Source organism: Symphalangus syndactylus, chromosome 5 (assembly GCF_028878055.3).
Source record: "Symphalangus syndactylus isolate Jambi chromosome 5, NHGRI_mSymSyn1-v2.1_pri, whole genome shotgun sequence".
Classification (NCBI taxonomy): domain Eukaryota; kingdom Metazoa; phylum Chordata; class Mammalia; order Primates; family Hylobatidae; genus Symphalangus; species Symphalangus syndactylus.
This window is the reverse complement of record NC_072427.2, coordinates 69,087,822-69,104,224: the sequence shown is the minus strand read 5'-3', so window position 1 is coordinate 69,104,224 and position 16,403 is coordinate 69,087,822. Positions and strand designations below refer to the sequence as shown.

Here is a 16,403-nt window from a genome sequence, read left to right as displayed (position 1 = left end):
CTTTCCCAATTCAAATCCTTCAACCATGATGGGTACAGGTGCCCCTGAAAATGCTGCCTAGCTTATCCTCATCTTAAAACTACTGTATTTCTCTTTTTTATTTTGAGAACTTTTTTTCCCATTTGTCCCCTGCCTTACAAAGAGGAAACCTGAGCTGCCCCTCTTCTAAAATCACTTTGGGGGGTAACGCCTCAGATATCAAGTAAAGTTGCTTCTGTCATCACTAAATATTATCTCCATCTTCAAAGTAATAAAACGTCAGAAGAATGTTCCCCTAAGAGAAGTAAGCCTAAAGCTATAATATTCAATGTCTTCTATAAACCTCCCTATATGGCTAAAAAAGTTTCTTTTTGGAGGCTGGGGGAAATGTAAGCATGGAGAATGGACTGCAAGGACCTGGGAGTTAGTGTGTGGTAATATGCACTTCAAGGCTGGAAGAGCTGCAATGTACAATGCCAGGACATTCCTGCCCTGCACTCTGAGGGATGCTGCACACACCTAGGCCCTCTCAAAGCTATTCACACAGTGAGTGTTACTAGTATTGGTTAAAACAGCATTTAGGCTTGGAAGCGAAGCCTCTACAGAGTCCTTTTTAGCGGAAGGTAGAAAGAACACTCTGGAATAGAGAACTACATTTTCTGATTGCTGTCAGATCGCTTTCTAGAGATCACAGATGCCAAGAGCAGGGATTAGATTGGTTTGGAGCACAGTGCTGGTGAAGGCTGGCATGCAGGGGTACAATACCTAAGGTGGGTGCACTGGCACTTCGTTTACGATCTTCAGATATCCCAACAATGCACACAATCACACGCAGCCCAATGGAGAGAACACAGAGATGACAAAATGAAACACAGATCAGACTCCTCCTCGCCAAATACACACCGTGAAGGAGAGGCATGCGGTACACTGTGCTTCTGATGTTACACACAGGCTCAGTGTCAATGTTAATTTATCCACTATCACAACAGATGGGAAACTCCATGATGAAGTCAAAGGGAATCATGATTTTAGGTCTTTCCACTAAGTTTATGCCGCAGGAGAGAGCAGGGTGAGAGTCTATATATCTTCACAACACTAAATTAAATCCACGGAGGCATTTTTTGCTAAATTCCCCCTAAGTCATTCGCTTTCGTTTCTGAGAAAGAGAAATGAATCAATGAATGAAAGAATAAGGGAAGGGAAGACACTGCTCTTTTCCTCCTTGTGGAAGAATTAGGGCAGGCATTTTGGCCATACGTACCCAAGTTTGGTGCACTTGCTGTTCTCTTGTTACTTTTGATTTTAAAAAAGCCCCGGCCAAAGGAGGATCTGACTTTTCGAGTGCCGAAGGGGTTGTCATCCATGGAGGTGTCCTGCCCTGGGGGTCTGGGAGGAAGGGTCCCAAATGGCCTGCTTTCTGCTGGAGCTCTGTCCTGAGAGGCAGATAAGAACAGTGAAACAGCTTTCAGGTGCAGTATCCTTAGCACATGCCAGGCCAACAGCAAATACTCAGGCCACATCCATGGTTTATTCAAAAGAATAACTGAACTAATACATTGATCACCAATGTCAAATGCCTTATCAGAAGTTGAAAAAAAATCAATTCTGAAAGCTACTTAAGAAACAACAACAAAAGCAACAAGGAAAACATGTTCATCACTAATCTAGAATCAGTATGTTTAGGGCTTTAAATATTTAGGATACAAAAATTCTTAAATTTTGTTTGCCTTATTCCTCAAAAGACATGGAGATATTACATAACCAGAATAATAGCAGATTTCTAACTTTTCTAACAATTATGACATGGATTTAGCTATAATACAGTTCATATTCTTATATTATAACTATGTCAATAGAAGCCCAATATAATATGAATTATTCTACAAAGCAGGCATTAGTTCAAACTTCTATACCAGCAGTATAAGGAGATTCTATTCCAGTTATTTTAAATATTCTCCTCAAAGAATAAGAAAATGAAGGCACAGTGAGCAACTTTATTTTGAGCTTTTTGGTTCTCTGAACTGGCAATTAGAGCTGGCTGTAATACAGTATGTTATATTATTTTAGTATTTATACAAAGATGCTTTGCCTAGACCAATGTCCTGAAGTGTTTCCCCTATGTTTTCATCTAGCAGTTTTATAGTTTCTGGTCTTATCCATCTTGAGTTGATTTTTGTTGATTTGGTGACAGGTGGAGTCCAATTTTGTTCTTCTACATATGGATGTCTAATTTTCCCAGCACCATTTATTGAAGTGGGTGTCCTTTCCCCACTGTATATTCTTGGCACTTTATACAAAGATACTTTTGTCTTCTTATTCTCATTTCTCTAATAATTCTTTCCCTCTGTTTCTTTTTTTGCAGAAGTAGAAATAATTCTTGCCCTCTGCTTCTTTTTTTTGCAGAAGCAGAGAAAAGGGTGAGGGGATATAGGCATTTAAGGTGGTTATTTTACTCTATATATCTACAGCTCATAGAAACCAAAAGTTTACAGATGGCACAATTTAGTGGTATTATTATCCATGGCTCAACAATGACATCAAAACCATATAACCATTTATTGAACTGAAAAGACAAAAAGGATTTTAATTATAGCTGTCGCCACTGGCTGCTTTGTCAATTCTGTCCACATATGACTCAGGCACTAAGAGCCAACAGTCAAGAGACTGGATCTGGAAGTAGCATATCAGGCTGTAATCTTTGCAAGGTTAATGACAGAAAATCAGAGGACAGAATAGGCACAGTGGCTCATGCCTACAATCCCAGTACTTTGAAAGGCAGAGGTGGGAGGATTACTTGAGCTCAGGAGTTCAAGATCAGCCTGGGCAACATAACAAGATCTCATCTGTACTTAAAAATCAATAATAATTAAAAAAAAAAAACAGTCCAGTATGGTGGTGCATGCCTGTAATCCCAGCTACTTGAAAGGCTGAGGTGGGAGGATCACCTGAGCCCAGGGAATCGAGGCTACAGTGAGTTATAATTGCACCACTGCACTCCAGCCTGGACGACAAAGTGATACCATCTCAAAAAAAAAAAAAAAAAAAAAAACCAAGAAAATCAGGGGAAAGAAGAATCGAGCACATGTTGATGACATCTTTTTTTTTTTTTTTTTTTTTGAGACGGAGTCTCGCTCTGTTGCCCAAGCTGGAGTGCAGTGGCGCAATCTCGGCTCACTGCAAGCTCCGCCTCCCGGGTTCACGCCATTCTCCTGCCTCAGCCTCTCCGAGTAGCTGGGACCACAGGCGCCCGCCACCACGCCTGGCTAATTTTTTTGTATTTTTTTAGTAGAGACGGGGTTTCACCGTGGTCTCGATCTCCTGACCTCGTGATCCGCCCGCCTCGGCCTCCCAAAGTGCTGGGATTACAAGCGTGAGCCACCGCGCCCGGCCCGATGACATCTTTAAACATACCAAAATGTTTGCTTTAGATGGACACCGGGTGTATAAGCTAATGGTAATCTTTTTTTTTTTTTTTTTTTTTTTTTTTTTTTATTATACTTTAGGGTTTTAGGGTACATGTGCACAATGTGCAGGTTTGTTACATATGTATCCATGTGCCATGTTGATTTCCTGCACCCATTAATTCGTCATTTAGCATTAGGTGTATCTCCTAATGCTGTCCCTCCCCCCTCCCCCCACCCCACAACAGTCCCCGGAGCGTGATGTTCCCCTTCCTGTGTCCATGAGTTCTCATTGTTCAATTCCCACCTATGAGTGAGAACATGCGGTGTTTGGTTTTTTGTCCTTGCGATAGTTTACTGAGAATGATGTTTTCCAGTTTCATCCATCTCCCTACAAAGGACACGAACTCATCATTTTTTATGGCTGCATAGTATTCCATGGTGTATATGTGCCACATTTTCTTAATCCAGTCTATCGTTGTTGGACATTTGGGTTGGTTCCAACTCTTTGCTATTGTGAATAGTGCCGCAATAAACATACGTGTGCATGTGTCTTTATAGCAGCATGATTTATAGTCCTTTGGGTATATACCCAGTAATGGGATGGCTGGGTCAAATGGTATTTCTAGTTCGAGATCCCTGAGGAATCGCCACACTGACTTCCACAATGGTTGAACTAGTTTACAGTCCCACCAACAGTGTAAAAGTGTTCCTATTTCTCCACATCCTCTCCAGCACCTGTTGTTTCCTGATTTTTTAATGATGGCCATTCTAACTGGTGTGAGATGGTATCTCACTGTGGTTTTGATTTGCATTTCTCTGATGGCCAGTGATGAGGAGCATTTCTTCATGTGTTTTTTGGCTGCATAAATGTCTTCTTTTGAGAAGTGTCTGTTCATGTCCTCTGCCCACTTTTTGATGGGGTTGTTTGTTTTTTTCTTGTAAATTTGTTTGAGTTCATTGTAGATTCTGGATATTAGCCCTTTGTCAGATGAGTAGGTTGCAAAAATTTTCTCCCATTGTGTAGGTTGCCTGTTCACTCTGATGATAGTTTCTTTTGCTGTGCAGAAGCTCTTTAGTTTAATGAGATCCCATTTGTCGATTTTGGCTTTTGTTGCCATTGCTTTTGGTGTTTTAGACATGAAGTCCTTGCCCACGCCTATGTCCTGAATGGTATTGCCTAGGTTTTCTTGTAGGATTTTAATGGTTTTAGGTCTAACATATAAGTCTTTAATCCATCTTGAATTAATTTTGGTATAAGGTGTAAGGAAGGGATCCAGTTGCAGCTTTCTACATATGGCTAGCCAGTTTTCCCAGCACCATTTATTAAATAGGGAATCCTTTCCCCATTTCTTGTTTTTGTCAGGTTTGTCAAAGATCAGATAGTTGTAGCTATGCGGCATCATTTCTGAGGGCTCTGTTCTGTTCCATTGATCTATGTCTCTGTTGTGGTACCAGTACCATGCTGTTTTGGTTACTATAGCCTTGTAGTATAGTTTAAAGTCAGGTAGCGTGATGCCTCCAGCTTTGTTCTTTTGGCTTAGGATTGACTTGGCGATGCGGGCTCTTTTTTGGTTCCATATGAACTTTAAAGTAGTTTTTTCCAATTCTGTGAAGAAAGTCATTGGTAGCTTGATGGGGATGGCATTGAATCTATAAATTACCTTGGGCAGTATGGCCATTTTCACGATATTGATTCTTCCTACCCATGAGCATGGAATGTTCTTCCATTTGTTTGTATCCTCTTTTATTTCATTGAGCAGTGGTTTGTAGTTCTCCTTGAAGAGGTCCTTCACATCCCTGGTAAGTTGGATTCCTAGGTATTTTATTCTCTTTGAAGCAATTGTGAATGGGAGTTCACTCATGATTTGGCTCTCTGTTTGTCTGTTATTGGTGTACAAGAATGCTTGTGATTTTTGTACATTAATTTTGTATCCTGAGACTTTGCTGAAGTTGCTAATCAGCTTAAGGAGATTTTGGGCTGAGACAATGGGGTTTTCTAGATATACAATCATGTCATCTGCAAACAGGGACAATTTGACTTCCTCTTTTCCTAATTGAATACCCTTTATTTCCTTCTCCTGCCTGATTGCTCTGGCCAGAACTTCCAGCACTATGTTGAATAGTAGCGGTGAGAGAGGGCATCCCTGTCTTGTGCCAGTTTTCAGAGGGAATGCTTCCAGTTTTTGCCCATTCAGTATGATATTGGCTGTGGGTTTGTTGTAGATAGCTCTTATTATTTTGAGATATGTCCCATCAATACCTAATTTATTGAGAGTTTTTAGCATGAAGGGTTGTTGAATTTTGTCAAAGGCCTTTTCTGCATCTATTGAGATAATCATGTGGTTTTTGTCTTTGGTTCTATTTATATGCTGGATTACATTTATTGATTTGCGTATGTTGAACCAGCCTTGCATCCCAGGGATGAAGCCCACTTGATCATGGTGGATAAGCTTTTTGATGTGCTGCTGGATTCGGTTTGCCAGTATTTTATTGAGGATTTTTGCATCAATGTTCATCAAGGATATTGGTCTGAAATTCTCTTTTTTGGTTATGTCTCTGCCAGGTTTTGGTATCAGGACGATGCTGGCTTCGTAAAATGTGTTAGGGAGGATTCCCTCTTTTTCTATCGATTGGAATAGTTTCAGAAGGAATGGTACCAGTTCCTCCTTGTACCTCTGGTAGAATTCAGCTGTGAATCCATCAGGTCCTGGACTCTTTTTGGTTGGTAAGCTATTGATTATTGCCACAATTTCAGAACCTGTTATTGGTCTATTCAGAGATTCAACTTCTTCCTGGTTTAGTCTTGGGAGGGTGTATTTGTCGAGGAATTTATCCATTTCTTCCAGATTTTCTAGTTTATTTGCATAGAGGTGTTTGTAGTATTCTCTGATGGTAGATTGTATTTCTGTGGGATCGGTGGTGATATCCCCTTTTTCGTTTTTTATTGCATCTATTTGATTCTTCTCTCTTTTCTTCTTTATTAGTCTTGCTAGCGGTCCATCAATTTTGTTGATCTTTTCAAAAAACCAGCTCCTAGATTCATTAATTTTTTGAATGGTTTTTTGTGTCTCTATTTCCTTCAGTTCTGCTCTGATTTTAGTTATTTCTAGCCTTCTGCTAGCTTTTGAATGTGTTTGCTCTTGCTTTTCTAGTTCTTTTAATTGTGATGTTAGGGTGTCAATTTTGGATCTTTCCTGCTTTCTCTTATGGGCATTTAGTGCTATAAATTTCCCTCTACACACTGCTTTGAACGTGTCCCAGAGATTCTGGTATGTTGTGTCTTTGTTCTCGTTGGTTTCAAAGAACATCTTTATTTCTGCCTTCATTTCATTATGTACCCAATAGTCATTCAGGAGCAGGTTGTTCAGTTTCCATGTAGTTGAGCGGTTTTGACTGAGTTTCTTAATCCTGAGTTCTAGTTTGATTGCACTGTGGTCTGAGAGACAGTTTGTTATAATCTCTGTTCTTTTACATTTGCTGAGAAGAGCTTTACTTCCAACTATGTGGTCAATTTTGGAATAGGTGTGGTGTGGTGCTGAAAAAAATGTATATTCTGTTGATTTGGGGTGGAGAGTTCTGTAGATGTCTATTAGGTCCACTTTATGTAGAGCTGAGTTCAATTCCTGGATATCCTTGTTAACTTTCTGTCTCGTTGATCTGTCTAATGCTGACAGTGGGGTGTTAAAATCTCCCATTATTATTGTGTGGGAGTTTAAGTCCCTTTGTAGGTCACTGAGGACTTGCTTTATGAATCTGGGTGCTCCTGTGTTGGGTGCATATATATTTAGGATAGTTAGCTCTTCTTGTTGAATTGATCCCTTTACCATTGTGTAATGGCCTTCTTTGTCTCTTTTGATCTTTGTTGGTTTAAAGTCTATTTTATCAGAGACTAGGATTGCAACCCCTGCCTTTTTTTGTTTTCCAGTTGCTTGATAGATCTTCCTCCATCCCTTTATTTTGAGTCTATGTGTGTCTCTGCACGTGAGATGGGTTTCCTGAATACAGCAGACTGATGGGTCCTGACTCCTTATCCAGTTTGCCAGTCTGTGTCTTTTGATTGGAGCATTTAGCCCATTTACATTTAACGTGAATATTGTTATGTGTGAATCTGATCCTGTCATTACGATGTTAGTTGGTTATTTTGCTCGTTAGTTGCTATAGTTTCTTCCTAGCCTCGATGGTCTTTACAATTTGGCATGTTTTTGCAGTGGCTGGTACTGGTTGTTCCTTTCCATGTTTAGTGCTTCCTTCAGGAGCTCTTTTAGGGCAGGCCTGGTGGTGACAAAATCACTCAGCGTTTGCTTGTCTGTAAAGTATTTTATTTCTCCTTCACTTATGAAGCTTAGTTTGGCGGGATAGGAAATTCTGGGTTGAAAATTCTTTTCTTTAAGAATGTTGAATATCGGCCCCCACTCTCTTCTGGCTTGTAGAGTTTCTGCTGAGAGATCAGCTGTTAGTCTGATGGGCTTCCCTTTGTGGGTAACCCGACCTTTCTCTCTGGCTGCCCTTAACATTTTTTCCTTCATTTCAACTTTGGTGAATCTGACAATTATGTGTCTCGGAGTTGCCCTTCTCGAGGAGTATCTTTGTGGCGTTCTCTGTATTTCCTGAATCTGAATGCTGGCCTGCGCGCGCGGCCGGGCGCTTGGCGCCAGAAGCGAGAGCCCCTCGGGGCTCGCCCCCCCGCCTCACCGGGTCAGTGAAAAAACGATCAGAGTAGTGGTATTTCACCGGCGGCCCGCAAGGCCGGCGGACCCCGCCCCGCCCCCTCGCGGGGACGGGGGGGCGCCGGGGGCCTCCCACTTATTCTACACCTCTCATGTCTCTTCACCGTGCCAGACTAGAGTCAAGCTCAACAGGGTCTTCTTTCCCCGCTGATTCCGCCAAGCCCGTTCCCTTGGCTGTGGTTTCGCTGGATAGTAGGTAGGGACAGTGGGAATCTCGTTCATCCATTCATGCGCGTCACTAATTAGATGACGAGGCATTTGGCTACCTTAAGAGAGTCATAGTTACTCCCGCCGTTTACCCGCGCTTCATTGAATTTCTTCACTTTGACATTCAGAGCACTGGGCAGAAATCACATCGCGTCAACACCCGCCGCGGGCCTTCGCGAAGCTAATGGTAATCTAAGAAGGGCTTTTGAGGAGGTCTAAGGAAGCTCAGTTATGGTCATTAGGAACATTAAGTAGCATGACTGGGAGATAATGGTTTTGTTTTTTAATAACTTATTGAAGTGAAATTCATAATAAAATTAACAATTTTAAAGTGCACAATTCAGTGGCATTTAGTATATTACGATGTTGTGCAACCACCACCTCTACCTGGTTCCAAAACATTTCCATCACTCGAAAGCAAAACCCCTTACCTTTAAACAGCTTCTTCCCATTCTTCCCTCCTCTCACCACTGGTAACCACCGATCTGCATTCTATTTCTATAGATTTATCTGTTCTGGATATTTCACATAAATGGAATCATATAATATGTGAACTTTGTGTCTGGCTTCATTTAGCATAATGTTTTAGAGGTTCTGAAAGTTTTTATCTACTGGAGACATTTAAGCAATTCACATGTAATGGAAGTAGAAATATTTTTGCATTGTAATTTGGACAAAAAGTTACCTCTGAAGTCTTCTGAATAGATTCCTTTTCCTGTTCAAAGCAATAACAATAGTTAAGGTTGTTAGGGAAATCCTTTTTATAATTCTGAATTTGTCACATACAACTCCATAAGTTAAAATAATTTTATATCTACTTCTAAGCTACAAAATCTTAGTATTGTTTATTTTCCAAAATGTTTTATTAAAGTCTCCATTTTTGGTTTTTACATACTATTTTCAATCCTTCATATTCATACTTCTTAATATTTACTATTAAACCTAATATCTAATAATTTTCCACTAAAAACCACAAGCTCTTCGTAAGAGTTTTATTTGCAAAAAGGGAAAAGATGAAGATCCCTAAATAGTTTTTTCTCAGGGTAACAGACAAAAAAACAAAAAACACAGAACCCACCCCATCAGATGTCTCTTTCTTCAGATTGCCCAGGCTGCTGGACTTTTGCAGACTTGAAGTTCTAAAAATAACAGTAATAACAATTAATAATAAGTGGCTCCAGTGCCACTGTTTCTAAGTAAAACATCTTGGAAAGCAACTAAAATTGCGTGTGGGTTGAATCCTGGTAATAAAAGAAAATCTGGAATCAGGCAGTCACTTATGTGCTTAACCAAATGACAACATTTAGTTCTTTTAAAAGCAGGGGTGATTAACTGTCCTGCCAATAATTCTAACTGTCTTGCACATGTTAGAAGAGCTGGAAAAGCACGTAGGACTAGCCTTGTGATGTCAATATTCGAAAACAAAGCAGTGTTTTCCATGGACTAGTGCTGCGTCCTCTGCATGTACTAGGAACTTTAAAAATACTCATGTACTATTTATATCTAATCCTTCTAACTAAAGTAAAGAATGGAAGTTTTACTTTTCAATTCACAAGGGAATCACTTTTCTGAGTCTGGCAAAACAATTCATTTTATAGCTCTAATTAAAGCATAGTAGAGGAATCCCTAATGCTGCCCATAATAATTCATCTACTATCCTAGCAAAGGCAAAGAGACACTATAAACATCCAGAGACTTTCTCTTTCACATAATTAGTATTCAATTACATAGAGCTGGTGTTACTGAAAAATTGAAGGTAGAGATATGTGACCAGTTTGGAGAGAGTGACAGAGAAGTAATGTATTTGGCTCTACGAAACGGAATAATATAAATATGCACATTTACAAACTTTCAAATGGCATTTCTTCTGTATTTAGGTGTATTGCCAGAAGTATCAACCACCAAATAAAGTAAAAGATAATAGTGAGAAAAGATCTCATTTTTGAGTACTGCTCTGAAAATAGACTTTCCCAATTTAATCCAGACTTTAACTTGGATAAACATAGATAATAGGTCAGTTCATAAAACTGAAAGTGCAAAAAAACCCATCTCAGCTTTGCCAGCATCACATCATTCCCTGCGATGCCTTCCCACTGGACTCAAAATATGTCAGTGCAAAAATGAATTAAAAGCATTGAACTTCAAATGAAAACTGATGAAGCAAGGCTAAAGACCTGCAAAACCCCAGCATGAGATCTGCAAAACCCCAGCATGAGATAATAGCGAATGAGAAATTATTTCTTTGTAAACTTACAGCTCCCCACCTTCACCCCCACCCAATTATTACAGCTACATTAATTTATTCAGTAATTTAACAGCCTCGGTCATTTGCTGTTAATATTAGTAATTGTTAGTATAACAGAACTCTCTTTCTCTAGCCTCAATCACATTTTTCACATTCAATAAAATGTAACTTACAAAAGATTATCACACAGTTGGGTATCAACAGTGGCACCAAGGATTATCTTTCCATCACTAAAATGTAAAGAACAAAAGGTATTTATTAACTTCATGAATAAAAGACCATATATGTTCTAAGTGAACAGATAAGTCAAAAAATTGTGCAAAGGAAGCTATTTCTATTTTTTTTTAAATGTCCTATTTTATTTGGCCTAAAATAAGACTAGACAATTTGGGAATGTGTTGGCAAAACATTCTATTTGCTTAGAGACAAACTACTGTATCCTTTTCCTGTCCCCTTCAGACCCATCCTTCAAATGCACTCACAGCATATGACTGTGACTATTTAGTTTACAATCCTTTGACAGTTACCTATGACCTCAGATATAAAAATCCAAGTTCCTTAAACTTTTTTTTTTTCTTTTTGAGACAGAGTCTTGCTCTGTCACCCAGGCTGGAGTACAGTGATGTGATCTTGGCTCACTTCAGCCTCCGCTTCCTGGGCTTATGTGATTCTTGTGCCTCAGCCTCCGAGTAGCTGGGATTACAGGCCTGCACCACCACACTCAGCTAATTTTTGTATTTTCAGTAGAGATGGGATTTTGCCATGTTGGCCAGGCTGGTCTCAAACTCCTGACCTCAAGTGATCTGCCCACCTTGGCCTCCCAAAGTGCTGAGATTACAGGCGTGAGCCACCACACCTGGCCAAGTTCCTTAAAATCTCTTTCTAACCTGACCACCCTACCTCCCCACCCTGATCTCTTATTATTTCCTGCTTCACACCTTTTATTTCCATAATACAGAACTGATTACAGATCCCCCAGTGGACGTCTTGCTGTTTCTTGCTTCTCTAGGTAAAAATTGTGTCTGTAAATAAATGTGATACATCCTTGTCTTTGGCTGATCTACTTTTTTGAACATTTATATTGCACTGTTAATAAATGACATACTTTTCTTCAAATGAAGTCTCTGGCTTAGGAGTCAATTTTGATTTTTCAGAAGTTTCCATGCTTATAGTTGCTGGCAGTAATGAAGGGATAGAAACTTGCGAGATGGTGGTATGGAACTGTAATGTAATTATAAAAAAATCAATCAATCAATCAAAATAAAACACAAGCCACAGAGTAATTAAATAAACGTAGGAAAATTAAATGGTCTATTGACAAAATCTCATAATCAGTGTTCAGAACTCCGTAAAATGATTTCAGAATATTAATATCTATGTAGAAGAAGTACTAATCAAGGAAATCATTCTGGAGGAAGGAAATTTTTTAACTTGGTTCTGAATAAGACACTGAATATTGTGAATAAGACGGTATACCATTAAATAAGTTAATGGTAATTTTTTTCTTTTCTTTGAGACGGTGTCTTGCTATGTTGCCCAGAATGGTCTCGAACTCCTCGGCTCAAGCAGTCTCCTGCTGTAGCCTCCTGAGTAGCTGAGGCTATAGACATGTGCCACTGTACCCAGCTAGTAATAGTAAATCCTAACAACCTTAAGCCCTGGCTGAAATGTTGGTTCTGACACACTTGCCTAAGTGATCAGTGATCTTAGCAAATCACTTCGCTAGGCATCCATCAGTTTTGCCCTCTGTAAAATAAGAATGACCATGCCTACCCTGCAGGTTGCAATGATTTAACCTAAGATCGGGTAACATGTTTTGCTTTCAACACTCTGTTATTATTATTATTATTTTTTTTTTTTTTGAGACAGGGTCTCACTTTGTCATCCAGGCTAAAGTACAGTGCTGCGATCATGGCTCACTGCAGCCTTGAACTTCTGGGCTCAAGTGATCCTCCCAACTTAGCCCTATCAAGTAGTTGGGACTACAGGCATGCACCACCACAGCTGACTAATGTTTAAAATTTTTTTGTAGAAACAGGGTTTCCCTATGTTGCCCAAGCTAATCTGGAACTCTGTGCTCAAGCAGTCCTCCTGCCTCAGCCTCCCAAAGTGGGATTACAGGCATGAGCCACTGTGCCCAGCGAAAAGCTCCATTTCTACTTTAATTTCTACTACTAATCTTATATGGAACATTGGTCAAGCCAATTAATTATTATTCTATGTGCGTACTAGTTGACTAATTTCAATTAACATAATTGATGAAAAGTGTAATAAAACCAATTACAATGGACTTTGTGGCTACCACTTAAAACACTTTGCTTAATGATAATAATAATATTACAGCAACAAATAAAATGCATAACACATTTTCTCAAACAAATGCTTTGTGCATCCTAAGGAAGGAGTCTGTGAAATAATTTTAATACTTCGGTTTTCAATAATTTTTTACAACTGTAGAGCAGTTAGATTGTGGGCCACATCATAAATGAATAAATGAAAAATATTTCAGTAAAAGAAAAAAATGAACAAAGTTTGCCACAGTGAACTCCTGCCAGTCAACCAGTGACAGTTCTTCACTTCTGAAAGCAAAGCTGCCTGGTAAGGACTCAACACCAGTGAACACACATCTACACGCCAAGCAGTCAGCAACAGTCTCACCTTAGTTAACCACACATCTACAGTGGACGTCGACTCACACTTGCCTCAGAAAGTCCACCAATCCTTGAGCTCCAACTGTCCCAAAAACCCTACATATGATCAGCTGGAAGAGAATGTACTTGACCGGGAACACTCACTTACTTAAGTAAGCAATACATTCAGCTTTGTGATTTTTGTTTCTGTTATTCACTGGTGGTCTCATCCTTTAATGCAATAAAAGGTTATAAAATGTGAAGTCATATTATTATGAAGTAGGAGATTACTTCACTATCAATTTTTTCAGTTTGAATCTTTATGATGAATCCTGGGCAACTTACTTAGCCATCATCGCTGTTTCCTGAAGTTCATTTGTCTCTTGAGATTCCTAATCATGGGGAAAATATAACTATACTAACAGATCTATTTTCTTGATCTTTTTCAAACTCTAAGACTTTAACTCCAAACTCAGATCCCCCTCCTGGCTTTTCTTTAAAAATGTGGCTGAACTCCCTCAATCCTCATCAAACCATTCTTGTTACAAACTTAAAACCTGTAATTAAACTACAATTCACATAGCAAAGACTTTTTCTAAAAGGATATGAGATTATTTGGGTATACCCTACATGTAACACTAGTTCTATAACTGCAGCAAACTCACTGGCTGTCAAATATTATTTTTGCTTTCAATATAAATATATATCTAACAATTAGAGGATATTTTCCACCAAGTATTTCTTATTCCTTAACTAATTCCTTGATTAATGAAATATTTCAGCCCTCTCCTACATTTAAGAGAGAAATTTTCATTGTTTTCTCCTTGAATTCATTTTCATTCTGTTCAAATTTCATCTTTGCATTGTGTAATTATCAGCAACAGATATAAAAGTAAAAATGCCACTTGGTTTCTTCTCACTACCTATAGTAAAATGTGAGAAGAGAAATGACCAAAAAAGGAACTGCTAAAATAAGGAAGCCAAGATTGTTTAAACAATGAAACTATTTCCCATTCCTGGTCTCTCTAGACAAAAAAAAATTACACTAAAATTAAGAAACAGTTTCAGGGCAAAGATCAAGCACAAGGGCTATCAGGAAAACATGGTCTTCAGGTGAGCCAAGGATGTGGCTGTAAAACCCTTTGCTAAGACCTCAGGATGGACTAGACTAGAATCAAATAAAAATAGAAAAAAAATACCTTAGGAAGATTTCAGTAGTGCTGTCTCATTGAACCCTGAAAAATGATCAAAGGCTCTAAAAATAATGGGATGTCCCACTGCAGCCTTATAGGGAACCTTAGCTAGGGACAGGCTTATGGTGAAGATAGCTGTGGATGTGTTCTTCTGTAATGCAGTGAATTATAACGTGATTCGTATGAAATTCTAAATGTTTAAAGTATTACACCAAATTAGACTCAAAGGGACAAACATAATGGAAAACGAAGCGATGAATGTGGATATCTTTGGGCACTTTTGCAGGCACAAAACTGAGAAAACTACTTATCTGCAAATACAGGCAAAGGAAGGATGACTTAAGAGGCAAGAGCCAATAGCCCAGAGGACTGGCAACACGTGCCTGGCTGGATTTGGGAATTGCTATGGACTGGTGACACCTGGGAGCCTTCCAGCTCCCCTTTTCTAATGGGAGTGGCTACTGCAGTTACATTATGCCTATCTAACCATTGTATGGGTGTGTGGAGGGCAGATAACTGTCCTTGAAATCTGCAGCTCTTTAATTCAATGAAACAGTCCTCAAGAAGCTATGCACAAGGAACTGTACCTGAGGAGCTTCACCCATATCTCGACCCGGTCTGGGTGACAAGATCCTGGGATGCTGACGCCTCACTGGAATGAGACTTAGGGGTCTTCGGAAAGGGGGCGAGTGTATTTTGCATGGGAGAGGGATGTAAAGCGGTGTAGCCAGAGGGTAGATTATATTTTGCAAATATGGTTGCACCAATATATCCCATCCCACGTGTCCTAACAATGTAACGTTGTCACTTGTTCATCAAGAGGTAGGTTCTATGTTTTCTCTCCTTGAATCTCGGTGGGCTGTAGGCCTGTGGCTACAGCGGAAGAGATGCCATGTGATTTCTGAGATAAATCACAACAGGCGATGCAAAGTTGCCCGGGCCTCTTGGAATGCTCACCCTTAGGACTGTGAGGAAGCCAAGTGGTCACATGTAGTTGTTCTAAATGGGGCCTCAGCTGAGGTCCCAGCCAAAAGCCAGCCTCAACCACCAGACATATGAGTGAGTTAGCCTTCAGATGACTCAGGCCCAGGCCTTCACGCCACTCCAGCTAATGCCAAGTGGAGCAGAGACGAGATGCTCATGCTGAACTCTGCTAAAGTGTAGAGTCATCAGCAAAAGAAATGCTGTCACTGAAGCCACACAGTTTCGGTGTGGTGTACAACAGATAGCAAACAGATTTTCATGCCAGTTTGATGCAAAGTAAGGAGTGTGTAACTGTTTACTCCTCTCCAGTTGCTTCTTCCAAGTCTAAAGAAGTCAGAAGAAAATTTTATTCAATTATCTTTCAGAGTCACCATCAGAAGTGACCAAAGTCAATTTATTTATATAACCTCACTTGAGTTGGTAATGGAACTGAGAAAGGAACCCATGTTTTTCATGTTATGAGCAGTGTTTTAACTTTCAATAACACAGTCTCTTCAACACAAAGGAAATACTGAAAGTCTATTAATACCTCTTCGGGAACACTTGTGTTAAATGGGTCACGACTGGGAGATCCCGTTACTGGAGTGGGTGATGGACTTCTCTCCAGATCACTGAAACCCTGTGCATCCAGCAAAGAGGAGAGGGAACTGGAATTGAGCAGATCCTCATATTCTCCATCTTTGCCTAGGAAAAGACAAAGCAAAGAGAAGACAACAGCAGCTTTTGATTTATATTTCACTTTTACAAGAAGATAAGAATCCCAATTATAATGAATACAAAATTTTTTCTGATCCTCAAAAATCAGAGTCAGCTTCTCCTGGCAGCCGTTGAAAAACAACAACATAGGACCTAGGTAGGAAACAGCATTTGAAACTAAGGCCAGGGGCTCTTGGGCCACAGTGGGTACCTGTGATATTAATAGACAAAGTCATACTTGATACATTGACTCATCAGATTGAAAGAAAATTAAAAGTTAACTTTTTCCAACAACTCTCTTGTAACTTTGTTTTAAAGTCAGGGGCTTACAAATTTTA

General features: G+C 39.6%; 1 protein-coding gene across 16 annotated transcripts in view; it reads right to left on the bottom strand.

Annotated features, from left to right (window-relative positions):
• LOC129483216 (liprin-beta-1) overlaps nucleotides 1-16,403 on the bottom strand; it is a 179,389-nt gene that overhangs the window by 17,275 nt on the left and 145,711 nt on the right. For 9 of the 16 annotated variants that reach the window (XM_063640301.1, XM_055280280.2, XM_063640308.1 and 6 more), the window contains 7 exons: nucleotides 15,899-16,053; nucleotides 11,668-11,783; nucleotides 10,736-10,792; nucleotides 9,396-9,456; nucleotides 9,003-9,032; nucleotides 1,241-1,412; nucleotides 745-777 (listed from right to left, as the gene is read on the bottom strand). In XM_063640301.1, coding sequence (XP_063496371.1) covers nucleotides 745-777; nucleotides 1,241-1,412; nucleotides 9,003-9,032; nucleotides 9,396-9,456; nucleotides 10,736-10,792; nucleotides 11,668-11,783; nucleotides 15,899-16,053 — 624 coding nt within the window. The remainder of the gene's footprint in view (nucleotides 1-744; nucleotides 778-1,240; nucleotides 1,413-9,002; nucleotides 9,033-9,395; nucleotides 9,457-10,735; nucleotides 10,793-11,667; nucleotides 11,784-15,898; nucleotides 16,054-16,403) is intronic. The other 7 variants (XM_063640315.1, XM_063640312.1, XM_063640314.1 and 4 more) reach the window with 1 other exon arrangement.